Consider the following 17,505-nt stretch of genomic DNA (forward strand, 5'->3'; position numbering starts at 1 on the left):
CAATAAAGTCTGGGCGCGCTTGTGTCTTCCGCAGGTGAGGGCAATCCGAGAAAGATCCAGCAGAACGTGGCCTCCGCCATCGGTGGAAACATGACACTTTTCTCTCTTGGATTTGGAAACGATGTGGACTTTGGCTTCTTGAATCTGCTGAGTCAAAATAACAAGGGACTGGCTCGCAGAATCTTTGAGGCCTCCGATGCAGCTCTTCAGCTGAAGGTGACTACCCTATCATATCGTGCAACTTCATCTTTCCATCCTTATGCACAGATGAACGCAGAAAGATCCGTGTCGGTCTCACATGGGGTCGGAAGCCAATGAACAAAGGGGTGTCTTCAAACAACTTTGAAAAATGCACTTGCCTCACATTTAACGATAGGTCATTCCAGAGGGTAGGAGAAGCCAAAGAAAAGGCTCCATCCCTTGCGCCTCAGAAGGGTTCTCACCACTTCTCATAGTGGTCGGCAGACGTGAGTATGGGCCAAGGAGCTCAGAGACCTTAGCCGTTGCGAGGAAAACGGAGTTTTCTTAAAATGGACTCTAAAATCGGAGGAGTGGGAGAGCAAAAGAAAAGCTAGAATCAGGGCCATGTGCTCCCTCTTCAGCCCCAAACGCCAAAACTTGTGTTTCTTTTTCAGAATCAGAATCAGAATCATCTTCACTGGTCAAGTGTGGAGAACAAGGAATTTGTCTCGGTACAACACGCTGCACTAGTATCATCATAAAAAAGACATAATAATAATAATAATAATAATAATAATAATAATAATACATTGAAAGCACCTTTCGAAGGTCTCAAGGACACTTTACAATCACAGACAAGCATACGTACTATAATAAATAAAATACAATTACAAATAGAATACAATAAATAAAATACAATTATAAATAGAAACAAGAGAGAGCGCGACACATAAAATGCAATTTTAAATAGGTGGGTTTTGAGATGGGACTTGAAGATGGGAAGAGAATCCATGTTCCGAATGTTAGGAGGAAGTGAGTTCCAGAGTTTGGGGCAGAGCAGCTGAAGGCTTTGTCACCCATCGTGCTGAGACGGGCCGGGGGGGCACACAGAGGTGGAGAGAGGAAGACTATCTGAGGGAACGAGAGGGAATAGAAATTTGAAGAATGTCAGATAGGTATGGAGGGGGGGGGGGCAAGGTTATGAATAGCTTTAAATGCACAAAGAAGAATTTTAAAGTTGATTCTATATTTGACCGGGAGCCAGTGGAGCTCTTGGAGGACAGGGGTGATGTGGTGAAAGGATGAGGTTTTGGTGATGATCCGGGCTGAAGAATTCTGGACGAGTTGAAGTTTGTGGAGAAGTTTCTGAGGGACCCCAAACAGAAGTGAATTGCAATAGTCAATCTGGGAGGTGACAAGACTATGAACGAGGATAGCAATGGTGTGAGGAGTGAGAGACAGGCAAAGACGTTTGATATTGCGTAGGTGGAAGTACGCAGATCGGCTTAAGTTATTTATATGGGAGTGGAAAGATAGTGTGCTGTCAAGGATGACACCTAAGCTTTGATCTGAGGGGTGGGAGACACGGTTGAATTGTCAATAGTGAGAGAGAAACTGTTAGCTTTGCTCAAGGTGGATTTGGTACCAACGAGGAGAATTTCAGTTTTTTCATTGTTAAGTTTGAGGAAGTTATGGGCAAACCAGGATTTAATTTCAGAGAGGCAGAGTGAAAGGGAAGAAGGTGGAAGAGAGGTTTGCTGAAGAGATAGAGCAGGGTGTCATCCGCAAAGCAATGAAATTGTATACCAAATTTACAGAGAATATTGCCAAGGGGAAGAAGGTAGGTGATAAAGACGAGCGGTCCCAGGACGGAGACTTGGGCCACACCAGATGATACAGGAGAGGAAGTGAAGGAGTTAATTTGGATGAACTGAGAAATAAGTATGGGGGACACTAATAAAGACTAATCTAATCTAAACGGATTCTTCAATTTAAATGGTACCTCTCAGGAACAACTGAAACAATGGACAAGGTATCAAGCAGAGCTTAAGTGATCAGTGGTCGAATAAAATCAGATAACAGTTGTACAGTTTGGTGCAGAATATAGGTGAACCATTTTTAAGTGCACTGTCGCCGTATTTGTAGTAAAACAAGTTGTCAATTTTGCAAATGTCCTTGAGCGCTCAAAGTGTCTGGTGCTCGAGATAGGTGAGAAACAGTGGTTCAAGTGAGTACAGAGCGACAGCTACTGGGTTGTGCAAAATTGCAAAGAGGCACTATACAGTTTTATTTGGGTTACTGTTTAGAGAGTTAATGGCTCGGGGGAAGAAGCTGTTTAATTATCTGCTGGATTTGGTGCGCATGGATAGCTAGCACCTGCCTGAGGGAAGTAGTTAAAAAAGGTTGTGGGCACGGTGCAAAGGGTCCAGTAGAATTTTCCGTGCCATTGTCTTGGTTCTTGGAGTGTGCAAGTCCTTGAGAGTGGGAAGGTTGAATGATTTTTTCCACGTCCTAACTGTCTGTTGAAGTCGGATTTTGTCCGTTTTTGTGGCTGCCCCGAACCAAACTGTGATGGATGAACACAGGATAGATGTGATGACTGTCGTGTAGAACTGTCGCAGCACCTTCTGTGACAGGCCATGCTTCGTCAACAGCCTCAGGAAGTACATCCTCTGTTGTGCCTTTCTCAGGCTGGAGTAAGTGTTGATCTCCTACTTCATGTCCTGGGAGACTATGATTCCCAGGAACTTGAAGGTCTCGACGGTTGACACGTGGCAGTTGGATACTGTGAGGGGTAGGTGTGGTGATGGATGTTTCCTGAAGTCCACGGTCATCTGTACCATCTTGAGTGTGTTCAGCTCTAGGTTGTGTCGGCAGAACCAGCTCCAGCTGCTCCACTTGTAGGTACACAGACTCGTTGCCGTCTTTGATGAGACCGATGGCCGTGGTGTCGAACTTTATGAATTTGACAGCTGGGTGTGTTGAGGTGCAATCATTCGGGTAGAGGTATAAGAGGAATGGAGAGAGGATGCATCCCTGTGGGGCTCCAGGTCTAGTGGTGCATGTTGATATTTTTACCAGTCTCACCTGTTGTGTTCGTCCCGTCAGGAAGCAGAGGATCCACTGGTTCAAAGGACCTCATGACCACAGACGTCAGAGCGACAGGCTTATAGTTGTTCAATCCCGGTTTCTTGCGAACTGCAATTATGAAAGACTGTTTTAAGCAGGATGGGACCTCACACTGCTCCAGCGTTGTGTTGAAGATTTGTGTAAAGACCGCAGCCAATTGGTCAGTGCAGATTTTCAGACTTCAGACTTGTTAAGTCCTGCAGCTTTCTTGGTCTTCTGCTGCTTGAAGAGTCGTCTCACGTCCAGTTCATGGATCTGTTGGGGAGAGGGCGTAGATATGGTAGTTTCTGGTACTAGTGGGCAGATATGGGAGATGGGGTGTCTTTTTCAAATCGCCAAAAACATGTTTAGCTCAAAGGCCAGACCCTTATTGTTCTGAAAGTGACTGATAGTTTCTGACTGGTTTTCTGGCCATTCTACATTGATGCAGAGTCCTTAGTCGAGAAATGTTTTTAAGCCTCACCGCATAGCTTTTCTTTGCAATACTAATTTACTTTGTCAGTTGGTTACGGCTGTGTTTGGAAAGTGCTCGATCTCCAATTCTAAATGCGGCCTCTTTTATCCTTCTGAGGCTGTATAGGTTTTTGGGTCAACCATGGCTTGTTATTTTAGAAGGAGTGAAAGGACTTTGTTGATACACACATGTCCTCACAGAAACTAATGCATGTTGTTACAGTGTCTGGGTCTTCATGCAGTGTGCCCGTTGAAGTGTCTGGGTCTTCATGCAGTGTGCCCGTTGACGTTTCAAAGAAGCGTCAATCACGGTAGTCGAAGCATTCACGTAGAGCTAACTTTGCCTCATCTGTCCATTTTTTTACAGCTAAACATTTGGTTTTACACATTTGCGTTTCTGTCTGTATGTAGGAATTAGGTGTATTAAGTAGTGGTCAGAAAGACCCTGCTGCGTGGGCAACCGATCGGTATACACCTTTGAGTGGTGTGTAGCAGTGATTGAGAATATTGCCTTCCCTGGTGAAACAGTCAATGTGCTGCTTATACTTGGGAAGTACATGGTTAAGATATGCTCTATTAAAACCACTCAAAATAATAAGGGGTGACTGGATATTTTAGTTTGAGTTTGTGTACATGGTCTGCTCGCGTCTGTATCGATGTGTTACTGTTAACTTGTGGTACAATGTACATGGCGACGAGAATAAAAGAGGCGAACTCTGGTGGCGAGTAGAATGACTTGCAGTTGAGAGACAGCAATTCCAAGTCCGGGCTGCAGGGTGCGTCGAGCTTTGTGACATCAGTGCATCATTCTTCGTTCATATAGAAGCATATTTCACTACCTTTGGATTTCCCTGATTGCTCTGTGTCGCGGTAGGTGTAGCATAGAATCTGGGTGGCGGTCACTGAGCCAGTTTTCAGTGCAGCAGAGTGAAGCAGAACATGCAAATGTTTTATTGGTCTTTATGAGAAGAAGAAGTTCATCCATCTTGCTTGGCAAAGAACATAGGTTCGCAAGGTGAATCGATGGAAGTGACATTCAAAACCCACGCTGCTATAATCAATGAATGCCCCTCCTCCGACAGCGTCTCAAAGGTCCGTATAGAGCTGCTGCGCCGCTCGCGATGAGCCCTGAAAAACCTTATGGATTTTGTTGTGTTGGTGAAAAGAAACCAAACGTGGATTCCCCAATGCTAAGCAACTATTCCCTCGTGTAAGTAGGCCTCGTAGGTTACCGAAAACAAATGAAAATGACAAAAACAAGAACAATGCTCAGGAGCAAATAACAGAGGCTGTGACTCTCGTCAGCGAAATCTTGAATTTGTGGATGTTTCAGAATATCTGTTGCATCCACGCTTTTATTTCCCAAAGCGGTCTGAACGAGAACCATCCCTTCCTCCTCAGCAGGACAGAGATCTGACTGTCATCTGCACAGCAGAGAATGGACATATGAGGATTAGACAGATGATTCTGATTCTGATTTCGTAAAATGGGGCCGGAAACAAAAATAAATAAATCTAGTGAAACCAACAGGAGTCCGAAATACCACCCTGCGGAACACTGTAGGGCAGGGTGGCGGAGAGGGGCTAAGAGCAACCAAGGCAAACACGAAATGCGGCATCTCATCTCTAGGGCTCTCACAACTACAAGGGTGGTGGACACACGTCCGCATTCACATCTCATTTGGTGGTGTGGAAATAATGGCAGACAGTCTGTCAGAGATGTCCAATCAGACACTGTGGACGAAGGCGCGGACCCAGAAGATTGTCTTTTACTGCCCTGCAGGAGACGCAGCCAGTCATGACAGACATCTCAATTCTGCAGCCCTCTGCCAAGCTATTCATTGAGAGTATATGCAAATTTAAATGATACATTAGTAAAACATAGTTTTCTTGATTAGAATAACATGCCCCTGGAACGTTCTGAGTCACAACAGCTGTAAGTAGTAAAACATAGGTATTTTGTCTTTTTCCATGAGCTGATGAATTTGTAACCTGGCTAATGAGCTCTTCCTGTGAAGGATGTTCAAGTTGTTTAACACAGCAAGTTAAACTGTCAGCTTCATCTACGACCTAGATGAAGCTGACAGTTTAACTTGCTGTGTCTGTTGACTTGATTGACCCCAGGTTGTCTGTGCTTCAATTGCGTATTCGAATCACACGTTGACGAAGCATATAACAACATGAAACTTTTAAATATGATAACTTCTTATTCCGGCTAATCTTTATCACAGTTACAGGCACCAGCTGCCCGAGGAGCGCACACATAAATTTGTGAATGAATTCTTTGCAGGGTTTCTACGAGGAGGTGTCCAGCCCGCTGCTTTCCGAAGTGGAGTTACGTTACCCTGACAAGGCAGTGGACTTCCTGACCACCAACCACTTCAGCCAGTTGTTTAACGGCTCTGAGATTGTCGTGGCTGGTCGGCTGGTGGACAACAATATGGACAACTTCCTGGTGGAAGTGGTGGGCCACGGGGTGAGACCTCGTCAAACACTGTCGTCGCACACCGGCCGAGGCCTCGCTGCCCCCTACTCCGTATTTCAAGGTAGTCCGTGGCAGGGTGCGCTTCCTCTCATTGTTTTCCCTCTTTTCAGTTTGAGGACAACTTCCAAGTGCAGGGCGAGAGCGCCGCTCTGGATTGGGGCGCCGTCTACCCCAATGAGGGGTACATTTTTGGGGATTTCACCGAGCGTCTGTGGGCGTACCTGACCATCCAGCAGCTACTAGAGAAGAGGTCAGTCAATCCATTTTGCTCCAAGTTGACAAAGTCCACATTTCCCTCAGAGAGTCCAGCCTCACCAAGAGAAGAGTATTGGAGAAAGGCACGGCAAGCGGGCAGAGACGGTCCGTGCGCTCCCTTGACGTCTTCTTTCTTATAGCAAGAGCGGCAGCCCAGATGAGAAAGTCAATGCCACTGCTGAAGCCTTGGACATGTCCCTGCGCTACAGTTTCGTCACCCCTCTCACCTCCATGGTGGTCACCAAGCCTGAGACTGAGAAGGAATCAGACAGCCCCCTCATCGCTGACAAACTGACCGAGGGTAAAATCTCTGGACAGTGATGCCTCGGTTTACGAACCCCTTGGCTTACGAACTTTTCGGTTTACAAACGTTAAATTTATTACAATTTTACCTTGGCATAGGAACTTTTTTTCGGGATAGACACGAAGGGCCACAATGAGTGATGTGTCGTTCACGAACGAGCCCGTTCTCCTAACAACAAAATGGCAGCCAACTGTTTTTGTCTCTATTCCCCGGCCCCAGTCTTTGGTTAAAGCCACGTGATTGGTCAAGAACGCAGCAGTGAGGGGGTGGAGGTTACAGACAGAGACAGAGTGAGGCCGTTAAACATTAAAGAGACAGGCAGACGACAGAGAGAGAATGATAAAATTGATAGAAAACAGTGACATTTGGACTCGTTTCAACTTTGATAGTTCAAAGGCAGAGGGTTGACTGCAAGGTTAAAATATCCCATCAATCAGGCTCCACAAATAACCCGCACAAGCCATCTGTACACTTGATGCAAAAAGCTATCGACTTTATTATATAGTACCGTTTATTTCTTTAATTATAATACCATAGCACATTTATTATACATAAAATATGGTATATTTTGTGTAGTTTTCAGGCTTAGTCAAAGTCAGCTTTATTGTCAAATATGCTAATATGCATGACATACAGCAGACATGAAATGACTCTCCTGTCGGACCCAGCGTGCAAGGCACTTATAATGTGGCTAAAAAAGACATACAATTGACAAGACAATACATGTAATTTCTGAATGTAAAGTGAGATAGTGTTGTATGTAAAGTGAGGTAGTGTCGTATGTAAAGTGACGTAATGTAGTAATGCATAAACAAACAACAAAAAAGGTTGAAGTGAGGTCTTGCAGAAAAAAACAAGAAAGAACAAAAAATAGAGTTCAGGATGATAGTACAGCGTGTAGTGTGTACTCAGAGTTCGGTGAGTGTGGAAGTGTGAAGGGACAGAGGGGGCAGGGCTAGGAGGGAGTTGAGTCTCTGGACTGCCTGGTGGCAGAAACTGTCCTTGAGCCTGCTGGTCTTGGCTCGGAGACTCCGCAGTCTCCTACCCGATGGCAGCAGGCTGAAGAGGCTGTGGGAGGGGTGGGTGGGATCACCAGCGATCCTGACGGCTCTGCGGGTGAGGTGGGTGTTGTAAATATCCTGAATGGGGGGAGAGAGACACCGATGATCTTCTCAGCTGTCCTCACGATGTGCTGCAGAGTCTTGCAACACATCGAGAGAGTGCAGGCGCCGTACCACACGGCGATACAGCTGGTCAGGATGCTCTCGATTGTACCGCGGTAGAAGGAGGTTGTGATGGGGGTCGGGGCTCCAACTCTTTTGAGGTTGCGGAGGAAGTGCAGGTGCTGGTGGGATCACTTGGCAAGTCATGCCGTGTTGTGGCTCCAGGACAGGTCTTTGAATATGTGCACTCCCAGGAACTTGGTGCTGCTAACTCTTTCAACTGCAACACCTTCGACGGTTATTGGAGCATGCTGGGGGTGCACTCTCCCTACAACAATCTCCTTCATCTTCTCCACATTCAGACGGAGATTGTTGTCCTTGCACAAAGTGGCCAGGCGGCTGACCTCGTCCCTGTATGCTGTCTCCTCATCGTTGTTGATGAGGCCCACCACAGGCGTGTCATCCGCAAACTTTATGAAGAGGTTGGAGCTGGTTGATGATGGTGAGCAGTCATGTGTGTGCAGAGTGAAGAGGAGGGGGCTCAGCACACACCCCTGGGAGTCCCCTGTGTTTTGCGTGATGGTGCTGGAGGTGTTGTTTCCAACTCTGACTGCCTGTGGTCTCCCCGTCAGAAAGTCCAGCAGCTAGTTGCACAGGCAGGTGCTGATCCCCAGTTTGCTCAGTTTGTCGGTGAGCTGCTGGGGGATGATGGTGTTGAATGCTGAGCTGAAGTCGATGAACAGCATTCTGATGTAATTAGAAAATTAGAAAGTAGAAAAGAATGTTTTATGGGGATCTGGGAACGGATTATTCTCATTTTAATGGTTTCCTATGGGAAATTAATTTTTGGGATACACACTTTTCACCTTAAACATTCTGTCTGGGAACCAATTAAGTTCGTAAGCTAAGGTATCACTGTACTTTATGAAAGGAGGTTTCAGTTGTGAGATTTCCACAATTCATTTTCCCCCCTTTGATCCCCATAGAGGAAAGACAACAAGCGGAACGAAACTGTAAGACTTTTGATTTTCTGTTCCTCCTTTCCCAAATTGCAAACGTCCACCCAAACTTGTGTATTTCCAAAGAGAATGAAAATGGACGCAAGTGAGCGGTGTACCATTTTTCTTTTGTTTTTTTTTTCTTCCCGGGTCGCACCGTAGCGCGTTATCACTACGCCAACCCGCCCCACAGTGCCTATGTTCCACCCTCATATTTCGGTAAGCTCCGCCCATTTTTGCACAACGGAATTCTGTTTGAATGACACTGTGAGATTTTGTGCCTCTTCTTGCAGTGGACGGAGATCCTCATTTCATGATCGAGCTCCCGGACAGAGATGTCGCCCTGTGCTTCAACATCAACGACAAGCCGGGCACCATTTTCAACCTAGTGAAAGACAGCAAGTCAGGTCCGAATGAGCGCGGATTAATCCAGTCGGCCAATTCCGCTGCAGGTCACCATTGTCGCCCCCTCACATTGCCCTTTCTGTCTCCGCTGGCTGGCGTCAGGTATTTTGGTGAATGGCCAGATCCGAGGAGACAAGCAAATCCCCGCTGATGGTCACAAGTACACCTACTTTTGGCGCTTTGGCATCATTCACCGAAACTTAGGGGTGAAAATGGAAGTGAGCACCAACGGCATCTCCATCTTGCGGGATGGCGATCGGCTCAAGCTGCGCTGGTCCAATGCCACTTCCCTCAAAGGAGACACGTGAGTGCTTGCGAGCATCTCCTTCCTATGAAAATCGATGGTCCCTGCTCTCAGGTTGGGGGTGCAGATGACTATTCCCTGAGGCTATACTGATTACTTCTATTGTCCTGACTGACAATAGAAGTGAAGCTAGCAACCACTCATTTGACGACAATGATATTAAAATCTTAGCGAAAGAAAATAGATGGTTTGAAAGAGGAGTAAACTAAGCTATTTTCATAAAACAGGAAAATCCTCACTAAATCCCAATGGTGGGGTGAAGTTCAATTTGGATCATTCCTACAACAGACTTCTTAGGCAAAATAGGCTTAGTTATGCTGATGAGGTGATACCAGCACAAATAGGACTATTAGGCCAGTTGTAGACTCCATACTCAGGCAGGACAATAGAAGTAATCTGTCAGGACAATTGAAGTAATCAGTGTAGCCTAAGGGAATCATCCTCCACTGCCCCCAACCTGAGAGCAGGGACCAATCATAGCAGAGTCTGGACAGTAGGGCTATATATACATAGGACCAAAACTACAGGCAAATTTTAGTTCGCTGACGAAGCCTCTTGTATAAGAAGCGAAACGTCCGACACCTTCAAAGAAGTACAGATGACAGCTGAAGAAACCTTCTCATAGACACACATGCATCTGTCACCGTCTCTGCTCTCCTCCCCAGGATGGATATTCTCCTGACCAAAGACCGCAGCCTGACAGTTACTCTCAAAAATTCTGTCAAGTTTGTGATCCTGCTGCACAAAGTGTGGAAGAAGCACCCGTACCAACAGGATTATTTGGGCTTCTACACACTGGACACCCACCTGCTGGCGCCTTCTGTGCACGGTCTGCTAGGTAGAGCGCCGCATACACCCAGCATGCCCGTCCGCCAACTCGATGGAAAGGGGGCCAAGGCCCGCCCAGTCCAAAGACACAACCCTCAAAATGACCCGTGGTTACCTTTCCAGGTCAATTCTACCATGGGATTGATTACGAGATCTCAAACTTGCGTCCAGGCGAAGTGCCGGAGAAACCCGATGCCACCATGCATGTGAAGGGACGAGATCTCAACGTGACCAGGTGAGACTCGGCCATTGGGACCGAAACGGAGCGCTGGCGGCTTTTATTAAAAAAATATATAATAATACATTTAATTTCTAAGCGCCTTTCAAAACAAAAAAGTTTGTCTGTGGGTGAGCAGCGGTAGCCACACACGCCAGAGTTCACTCACCCCAGAAGTAACTAAAATAGATATAAAGCTAGCTAGCTAGCTAATAGATAGCTAATAGCTAGCTGGCTAGAGAGCTAGCCATCTATATAGCTAATAGATAGCTAATAGCTAGCTAGCTAGACAGCTAGCCAGTTGTATAACTAATAGATATACAGGTAGATAGCTTGCTAGCCAGCTAGAAAGCTAGCGATCCAGCTATATAGCTAGCTAGCCAGCTACATAGATAGCTAGCCAGCTAATAAATAGCCAATAGATAGCAAATAACATACATTATCAACAGCCATTTTTTATATTCTCAAAATAACTCCAAATGTACAATTACAGTAAAGTCTCGTTATATCGATATTCAAGGGAGTCCGAAAAAATATCGATATAACCGGGACTATCGATATATCCGACCCTGTTTGCATGTAATTTTCTCTGTGCGTGCTTAGAAATAGTATCGATATAACCGGGACTATCGATATATCCGATATCGATATAACGAGACTTTACTGTATATTCCTTCCTGTTTATGATTCTTAGCACATCCACTGTAAGGCTAATAAAGGCTAATCCAATCCAATTCAATGTTACTACACATTCTGGGCTGAACGTATTTAAAAAAGGCGAAACTTCACCATGACTCAAAGCTCATTTAACTCATTTACTGCCATTCACAATTTTTTTCGGGAATTGAAAATTGAACGTAGAGCGCCATTGACTTCATATTTATGTTATATTACTGTATCTATTAGCTAGCTAGCTAGTTTTCTATCTATTTAAGTTACTTCTGGGTTGAGTGAACGCTGGCGCATGTGGCTGCCGCTGCTCACCCGCGGAAAAAAATATCCTGTGACTCTAAATAATAATAATAATAATAATAATAATAATAATAATAATAATAATAATAATAAATACATTTCATTTCTAAGTGCCTAAAGTGTTCTTGAGAGTTTTGAAAGGCGCTTATAAATGAAATGCATTATTATTATTATTACTGTATCTATTAGCTAGCTAGCTTTCTATCTACAGTAAAGTCTCGTTATATCGATATTCAAGGGAGTCCGAAAAAATATCGATATAACCGGGACTATCGATATATCCGATCCTGCGCCGAACTGCATTAAACAAAAGCCGCCAAAAGAGGGCAGCCAAGCGCCATATAAGAAACGGAGCTGGCCATTAGCTCCCTTTTTTTTGGGTGAGAGATGTTCCCCCAATGTTGCCTCAAAATGGCATATAATTCTTTAATGATTGTAAACATGTATGCTTTAATCTTCAGAACTACAGTGTATTTGAAACATATTCATAACTGGATGTGTAACAAGAAAGCATATTATCCGAATCTGAAGCCATTGTTTGGATTCACAAGCAATGCAAGACGTCTTGGCGTGAAGTCATTTTTATTTGCATTTGAATAAAAAGTGACATCGGCTGTCCTTTAATACACAGTATGGAATGTTAATAATTTTCAAAATCATCGCGCTTCAGCAGACAAAACAAGAAACATTGTTGCAAAAAACGATTGCATTCATATACAGTACAGTGGGCATGTATATAACACAACAGGGAAACTGCAACGCTTACATCTTACTGTATTATGTATACAATTTAAAAAAGTCATCAATCTTCTTCTGCTTCCCATTTTTACCTTTTAACACAAACACTTCAATCTCGTCTGCTACACACGAGCTAGCGTCTGAAAATGAAAATGGCTCTGCTACACGGGTGCTGGGCACGTAACCAAGTCACCTGACCAAGTCGACCAATGGCGCGACTGATGGCGTGACACGTAACCAAGACACGTGACCAAGTTGACCAATGGCGCGACCGATGGCGTGTCACGTGACAAAGTCACACGGCCAAGTCGACCAATAGCGCGACCGATGGCGGCTCATGTGACCAAGTCGACCAATGGCGCGACCGATGGCGGCTCACGTAACAAGACACGTGACCAAGTTGACCAATGGCGCGACGTATATATCGATATAAACAACAAAAATGGCCGGCGGGGGATGAAAAGGAGCACCGTAATAACCGGATTATCGTAATAACCGGGTATCGTACTAAACGGTACTAATTATACATAAAAAGACTAGAAATGTGCAAGGGAAATGAAAATAGTATCGTAATAAGCGGTACTATCGATATAACCGATATCGATATAACGAGACTTTACTGTATTTGAGTTACTTCCTGGTTGAGTGAACGCTGCTGCGTGTGGCTGCCGCTGCTCACCCGCATGAAAAATATCCTGTGACTGTAAAGTGTCCTTGAGAGTGTTGAAAGGCGCTTATAAATAAAATGTATTATTATTATTATTATTATTATTATTATTATTATTATTATTATTATATTTTTTAGATTTTTTTTTTTTAAGTCAAAAATAATGTTATTGTGGTTTCCATGGGACAATTTGAAATTTTGGTTCGGACTTTCATGGAACTTGACACGCTTGGCTTGGTTTGGCGGGCCGAATAAAATGATGTGGCGGGCCAGATTTGTCTTTTTCTGCTCATGGTCATTGTCCCGCTCCTTGCAGGGGCTGGCAACGAGACTTCCGAAGCGGCGGGAAGAACGGCAACAACGTGCCCTGCTGGTTCATCCATCGTAACGGGACGGGCCTCATTGACGGCGAGGCCTCAGACTACATTGTTTCTGGCCTCTTTAAAAGTGTTTAGACAAGCAAAAGGTTTTCGTGGCGTTTGAGATATATGTATTTATATATATATATATATATATAAATAAAATTTGCAACAGTTGTTTTTTTGTTTTTTTTGGGGGCGGGAGTTGCAATTCATCAAGCAAACAACTACACGACCGAACCGAATGAAGCCATTGTAGCTCACTTGCACCAGGGACGAGAAAAAAGTCTGAAAAAAAATGGCAAGGGGGGGGGGCACATGCACATGCACACACACACACACACGCACACACACACACACACACACACACACACACACACACACACACACACACACACACACACACATATATATATATATATATATATATATATATATATATATATATATATATATATATATAGATATATATATATAGATATATATATATATATATATATATACAGTAAAGTCTTGTTATATCGATATTCAAGGGAGTCCGAAAAAATATCGATATAACCGGGACTATCGATATATCCGACCCTGTTTGCATGTAATTTTCTCCGTGCGTGCATAGAAATAGTATCGATATATCCGATATCGATATAACGAGACTTTACTATATATATATATATATATATATATATATATATATATATATATATATATATATATATATATATATATATAGAGAGAGAGAGAGAGAGAGAGAGAGAGAGAGAGAGAGAGAGAGAGAGAGAGAGAGAGAGAGAGAGAGAGAGAGAACCTCTTTCTCTGTATATATTTCTGCAGAATCAGAATAATCTTTATTGCCAAGTATGTAGAACACACAAGGAATTTGTTTCCGGTAGAACACGCTGCACTAGTATCGTCGTCAAAAAAACTGCTAAGTGGCACTATACAGTTCGAACTGGCTACTGTTCGAACAAATCGCTTTTCGAACAGGGTCCTGGAACGAATTATGGTCGAGAACCGAGTTTTCACTGTACAGTGGTACCTCGGTTCTCGAACGCCTCACAGTTCGAACAAATCGGAGTTCAAACAAAATATTCTAGATATTCTTGCTTCGTAGTTTGAACGCCAATACGCCGCGTGAGTGCGTACGCGAGGGTGGGGTGCTGAGCGGTGTATGGGTGTATCGCTCTCTCCGTGACCAACTGTTGTCGCTTGCGGACGTGCTGCGTTTTGCTCTAGTGTTTAAAATTGTTCGGTTCAAATTCTTGTTTCTCATCTGGTTCGGTGTTCAACGAAGTTCTGTGATAAAAATATCAGCGAGGACGATAGATGGTGAACAAAAAGCTACTTTATTCTAGTGAAACAAAAAGAAGCTCATCTGTCGTTGGAGCGAGGAGCTAAGAGCACGAACAAAAGCACAAAAAGAGAGCGAGCCCTCCCGCTCAGACTAGTTTTAAACGTACACAGTAGCGATCTGTTGTCCAATCAGCTACGGACAAGTTAGCTGGGAGAACATTTAGACTGAAACTTGATACTTGTTACATTCTGCTTTCACAACTATTCAACTAATAAGTTTAACAAATCCATGTAGACCAGGGGTGCTCATTACGTCGATCGCGATCTACTGGTCGATCGCGATCTACTGGTCGATCGCGGAGGTAGTACTGGTCGATCGCAGCGTGACAGTAAAATAAACATTTGTCAGCCTATCAAACGTCCTGTCACTTAATTGACATACAGGGCAACCATTCAGAACTGAATTTTTACCTTTAGGTCGCCGTGCATGCGTAAACAACGGCGCTAAACGCAGCAAAATTTACAAGCTAGTCAGCGAATTACCTCAGATTTTAAGCCTTTGCTAAAACATATGATGATCAAAATGAGTGAGAAAGCGGGACCAAGTAAGGGGGCAAAACATATTACTTTCATACGGAATGGGAAAATGTGGAGCGGCATTTTCGGACTGTTCATGGAAAATACGACATTGACTTCCCGCCGAAAAGCCAGCTGTGAAAGAGAACGGTGGACGAACTAAAATCCCAGTTGTCCGGACAGCAGTCATTTTTCACTCAACATACTTCAAAAGCGAAAGCCGGCACCGAAACATCGTTCCGCCATCGTAAAAACAATAAGTCCTTCCAAGACGGAGAGATTTACCATCTCTCAGCTGGTAAAAGAAGCATTCGTTGAAGCAGCTGACTCCTTATTCAGAGATATTATCTTCAATCAAAGCTCTGCAGCTGTCAAAACATACAGTTACACGGCGCTGTGAAGGCATGGCTGAGGATTTAACCCAGCAAATGTGGAAAGACATCAGAGATTGTGATTGTTCTCACTGCTGAAGTCCAGGGCTCATGGACAGTTCTGTAAATTACTCACACAGGAAAAGTACCCCAACATGAGGAAATGTGCTATCTCCTTGACTGCATTATTCGGCTCCACTTATTTATGTGAGTCAGCCTTTTCCTACATGAAGATCATTAAGTCCAAATACTGTTCCACCATGAATGATGAACATTTGGAAATGTGCTTGAGGCTGGCTGTCAGCAGCTACTGTCCGGACTATGCATCCCTGGCTGATTCAATTCAGTGCAAGTCATCAAAGTAAACTCAGGTAATTACAAAAAATGTTAATAGTTATTTTTTATGTTATGTATATGTAGTTATTATGTGTGTTGTGGAATATTGGCTTATTCAGTTATGCAAGGTACATCAACATACATTGTGCATACAAAGAATCCTTAAAACTGGCAGTTCAAGGCTCAGCATCCTTCTTCCTATATAGTCACTCTCTCTCCTCTGGACATGTCCAAACCATCTCAGTCTAGCCTCTCTGACTTTCTCTGCAAAGCCTCTAACATGAGTTGTCCCTCTAATGTGCTCATTCCTGATCCTATCCAACCTGGTCACTCTGAAAGAAAACCTCAACATCTTCAGCTCTGCTACCTCCAGCTCTGCTTCCTGTCTGACCACGGTTTTATACACTTTTCCTTTCATCCTAGCTGAAACCCTTCTATCACACATCACACCTGACATTTTTCTCCAGCCGCTCCAGCCTGCCCGGACACGCTTCTTCACCTTTTTTCCACACTCTCCATTGCTCTGGACAGTTGACCCCAAGTATTTAAAATCCTCCACCTTCTTTATCTCTTCCCCCTGTAGCATCACGCTTGCACTTGTATCCCTCTCATTCACACACATATATTCCGTCTTGCTGCGACTGATCTTCATTCCTCTCCTTTCCAGGGCATATCTCCACATCTCTAGTTTCTCCGCAACCTGTTCCATGTTCTCGCTACAGATCACAATGTCATCTGCAAACATCATGGTCCAAGGAGATTCTTGTCTAACATCGTCTGTCAGCCAGTCCATCACCATAGCAAACAAGAAGGGGCTCAGAGCTGACCCCTGGTGGAGTTCCACCTCCACCTTGAATTCCTCAGTCACACCGACAGCGCAGCTCACAACTGTCTTACAGTCATGATACATGTCTTGCACCGCTCTGACATACTTTCCGTCACTCCAGACTTCCTCATGTAATACCACAGCTCTTCTCTGGGCACCCTGTCATACGCTTTCTCCAGATCTACAAAGACACAATGCAATTCCTTCTGATCTTCTCTGTACTTCTCTATCAGCATTCTTAAAGCAAACACTGCATCTGTCGTACTCTTTTTGGGCATGAAGCCATACTGCTGCTCACAAATGTTCACTTCTGCTCTTAGTCTAGCTTCAACTACTCTTTCCCAGAGTTTCATTGTATGGCTCATCAACTTTATTCCTCTGTAATTAGTACAACTCTGCACATCTCCTTTGTTCCTAAAAATGGGCACGAGTACACTTCGTCTCCATTCTTCAGGCATCTATTCACCATCTAAGATCTTGTTGAATAACCCAGTCAGGAACACCACCGCCACCTCTCCAAGACACTTCCATACCTCGATTGGTAAATTATCTGGCCCAAGTGCCTTTCCCCCCTTCATCTTCTTCAGCGCCCTCCTCACTTCATCCTTGCTAATGCTTGCTACGTCTTGTTCCACAACAGTCACGTCCTCTACTCTTTGTTCCTTCTTATTTTCGTCATTCATCAATTCTTCAAAGTACTCTTTCAATCTTGCCATCACACTACTGGCACCTGTTAATACATTGCCATCTCTATCCTTAATTACCCGAACCTGTTGCAGGTCCTTACCATCTTTGTCTCTCTGTCTCGCCAGCCTGTAAAGATCAGTCTCACCTTCCTTGCTGTCCAGCCGAGCATACAAGTCATCATA

General features: G+C 44.2%; 1 protein-coding gene and 1 pseudogene across 2 annotated transcripts in view; one reads left to right on the plus strand and one right to left on the minus strand.

Annotated features, from left to right (window-relative positions):
- itih3a.1 (inter-alpha-trypsin inhibitor heavy chain 3a, tandem duplicate 1) overlaps positions 1–13,371 on the plus strand; it is a 28,728-nt gene extending 15,357 nt beyond the window's left edge. For both annotated transcript variants that reach the window (XM_089009630.1, XM_089009631.1), the window contains 11 exons: positions 35–216; positions 5,833–6,018; positions 6,138–6,277; positions 6,423–6,583; positions 8,736–8,762; positions 8,910–8,966; positions 9,041–9,154; positions 9,255–9,456; positions 10,122–10,294; positions 10,408–10,519; positions 13,195–13,371. In XM_089009630.1, the coding sequence (XP_088865756.1) occupies positions 35–216; positions 5,833–6,018; positions 6,138–6,277; positions 6,423–6,583; positions 8,736–8,762; positions 8,910–8,966; positions 9,041–9,154; positions 9,255–9,456; positions 10,122–10,294; positions 10,408–10,519; positions 13,195–13,333 (1,493 nt within the window). In that variant the 3' untranslated portion in view covers positions 13,334–13,371. The remainder of the gene's footprint in view (positions 1–34; positions 217–5,832; positions 6,019–6,137; positions 6,278–6,422; positions 6,584–8,735; positions 8,763–8,909; positions 8,967–9,040; positions 9,155–9,254; positions 9,457–10,121; positions 10,295–10,407; positions 10,520–13,194) is intronic.
- On the minus strand, positions 3,883–4,967 carry LOC148890859 (uncharacterized; annotated as a pseudogene).
- Positions 13,372–17,505: the final 4,134 nt, after the last annotated feature.

The sequence above is a fragment of the Hippocampus bargibanti genome, linkage group LG12 (genome assembly GCF_051943395.1).
Source record: "Hippocampus bargibanti isolate YZ-2025 linkage group LG12, ASM5194339v1, whole genome shotgun sequence".
Classification (NCBI taxonomy): domain Eukaryota; kingdom Metazoa; phylum Chordata; class Actinopteri; order Syngnathiformes; family Syngnathidae; genus Hippocampus; species Hippocampus bargibanti.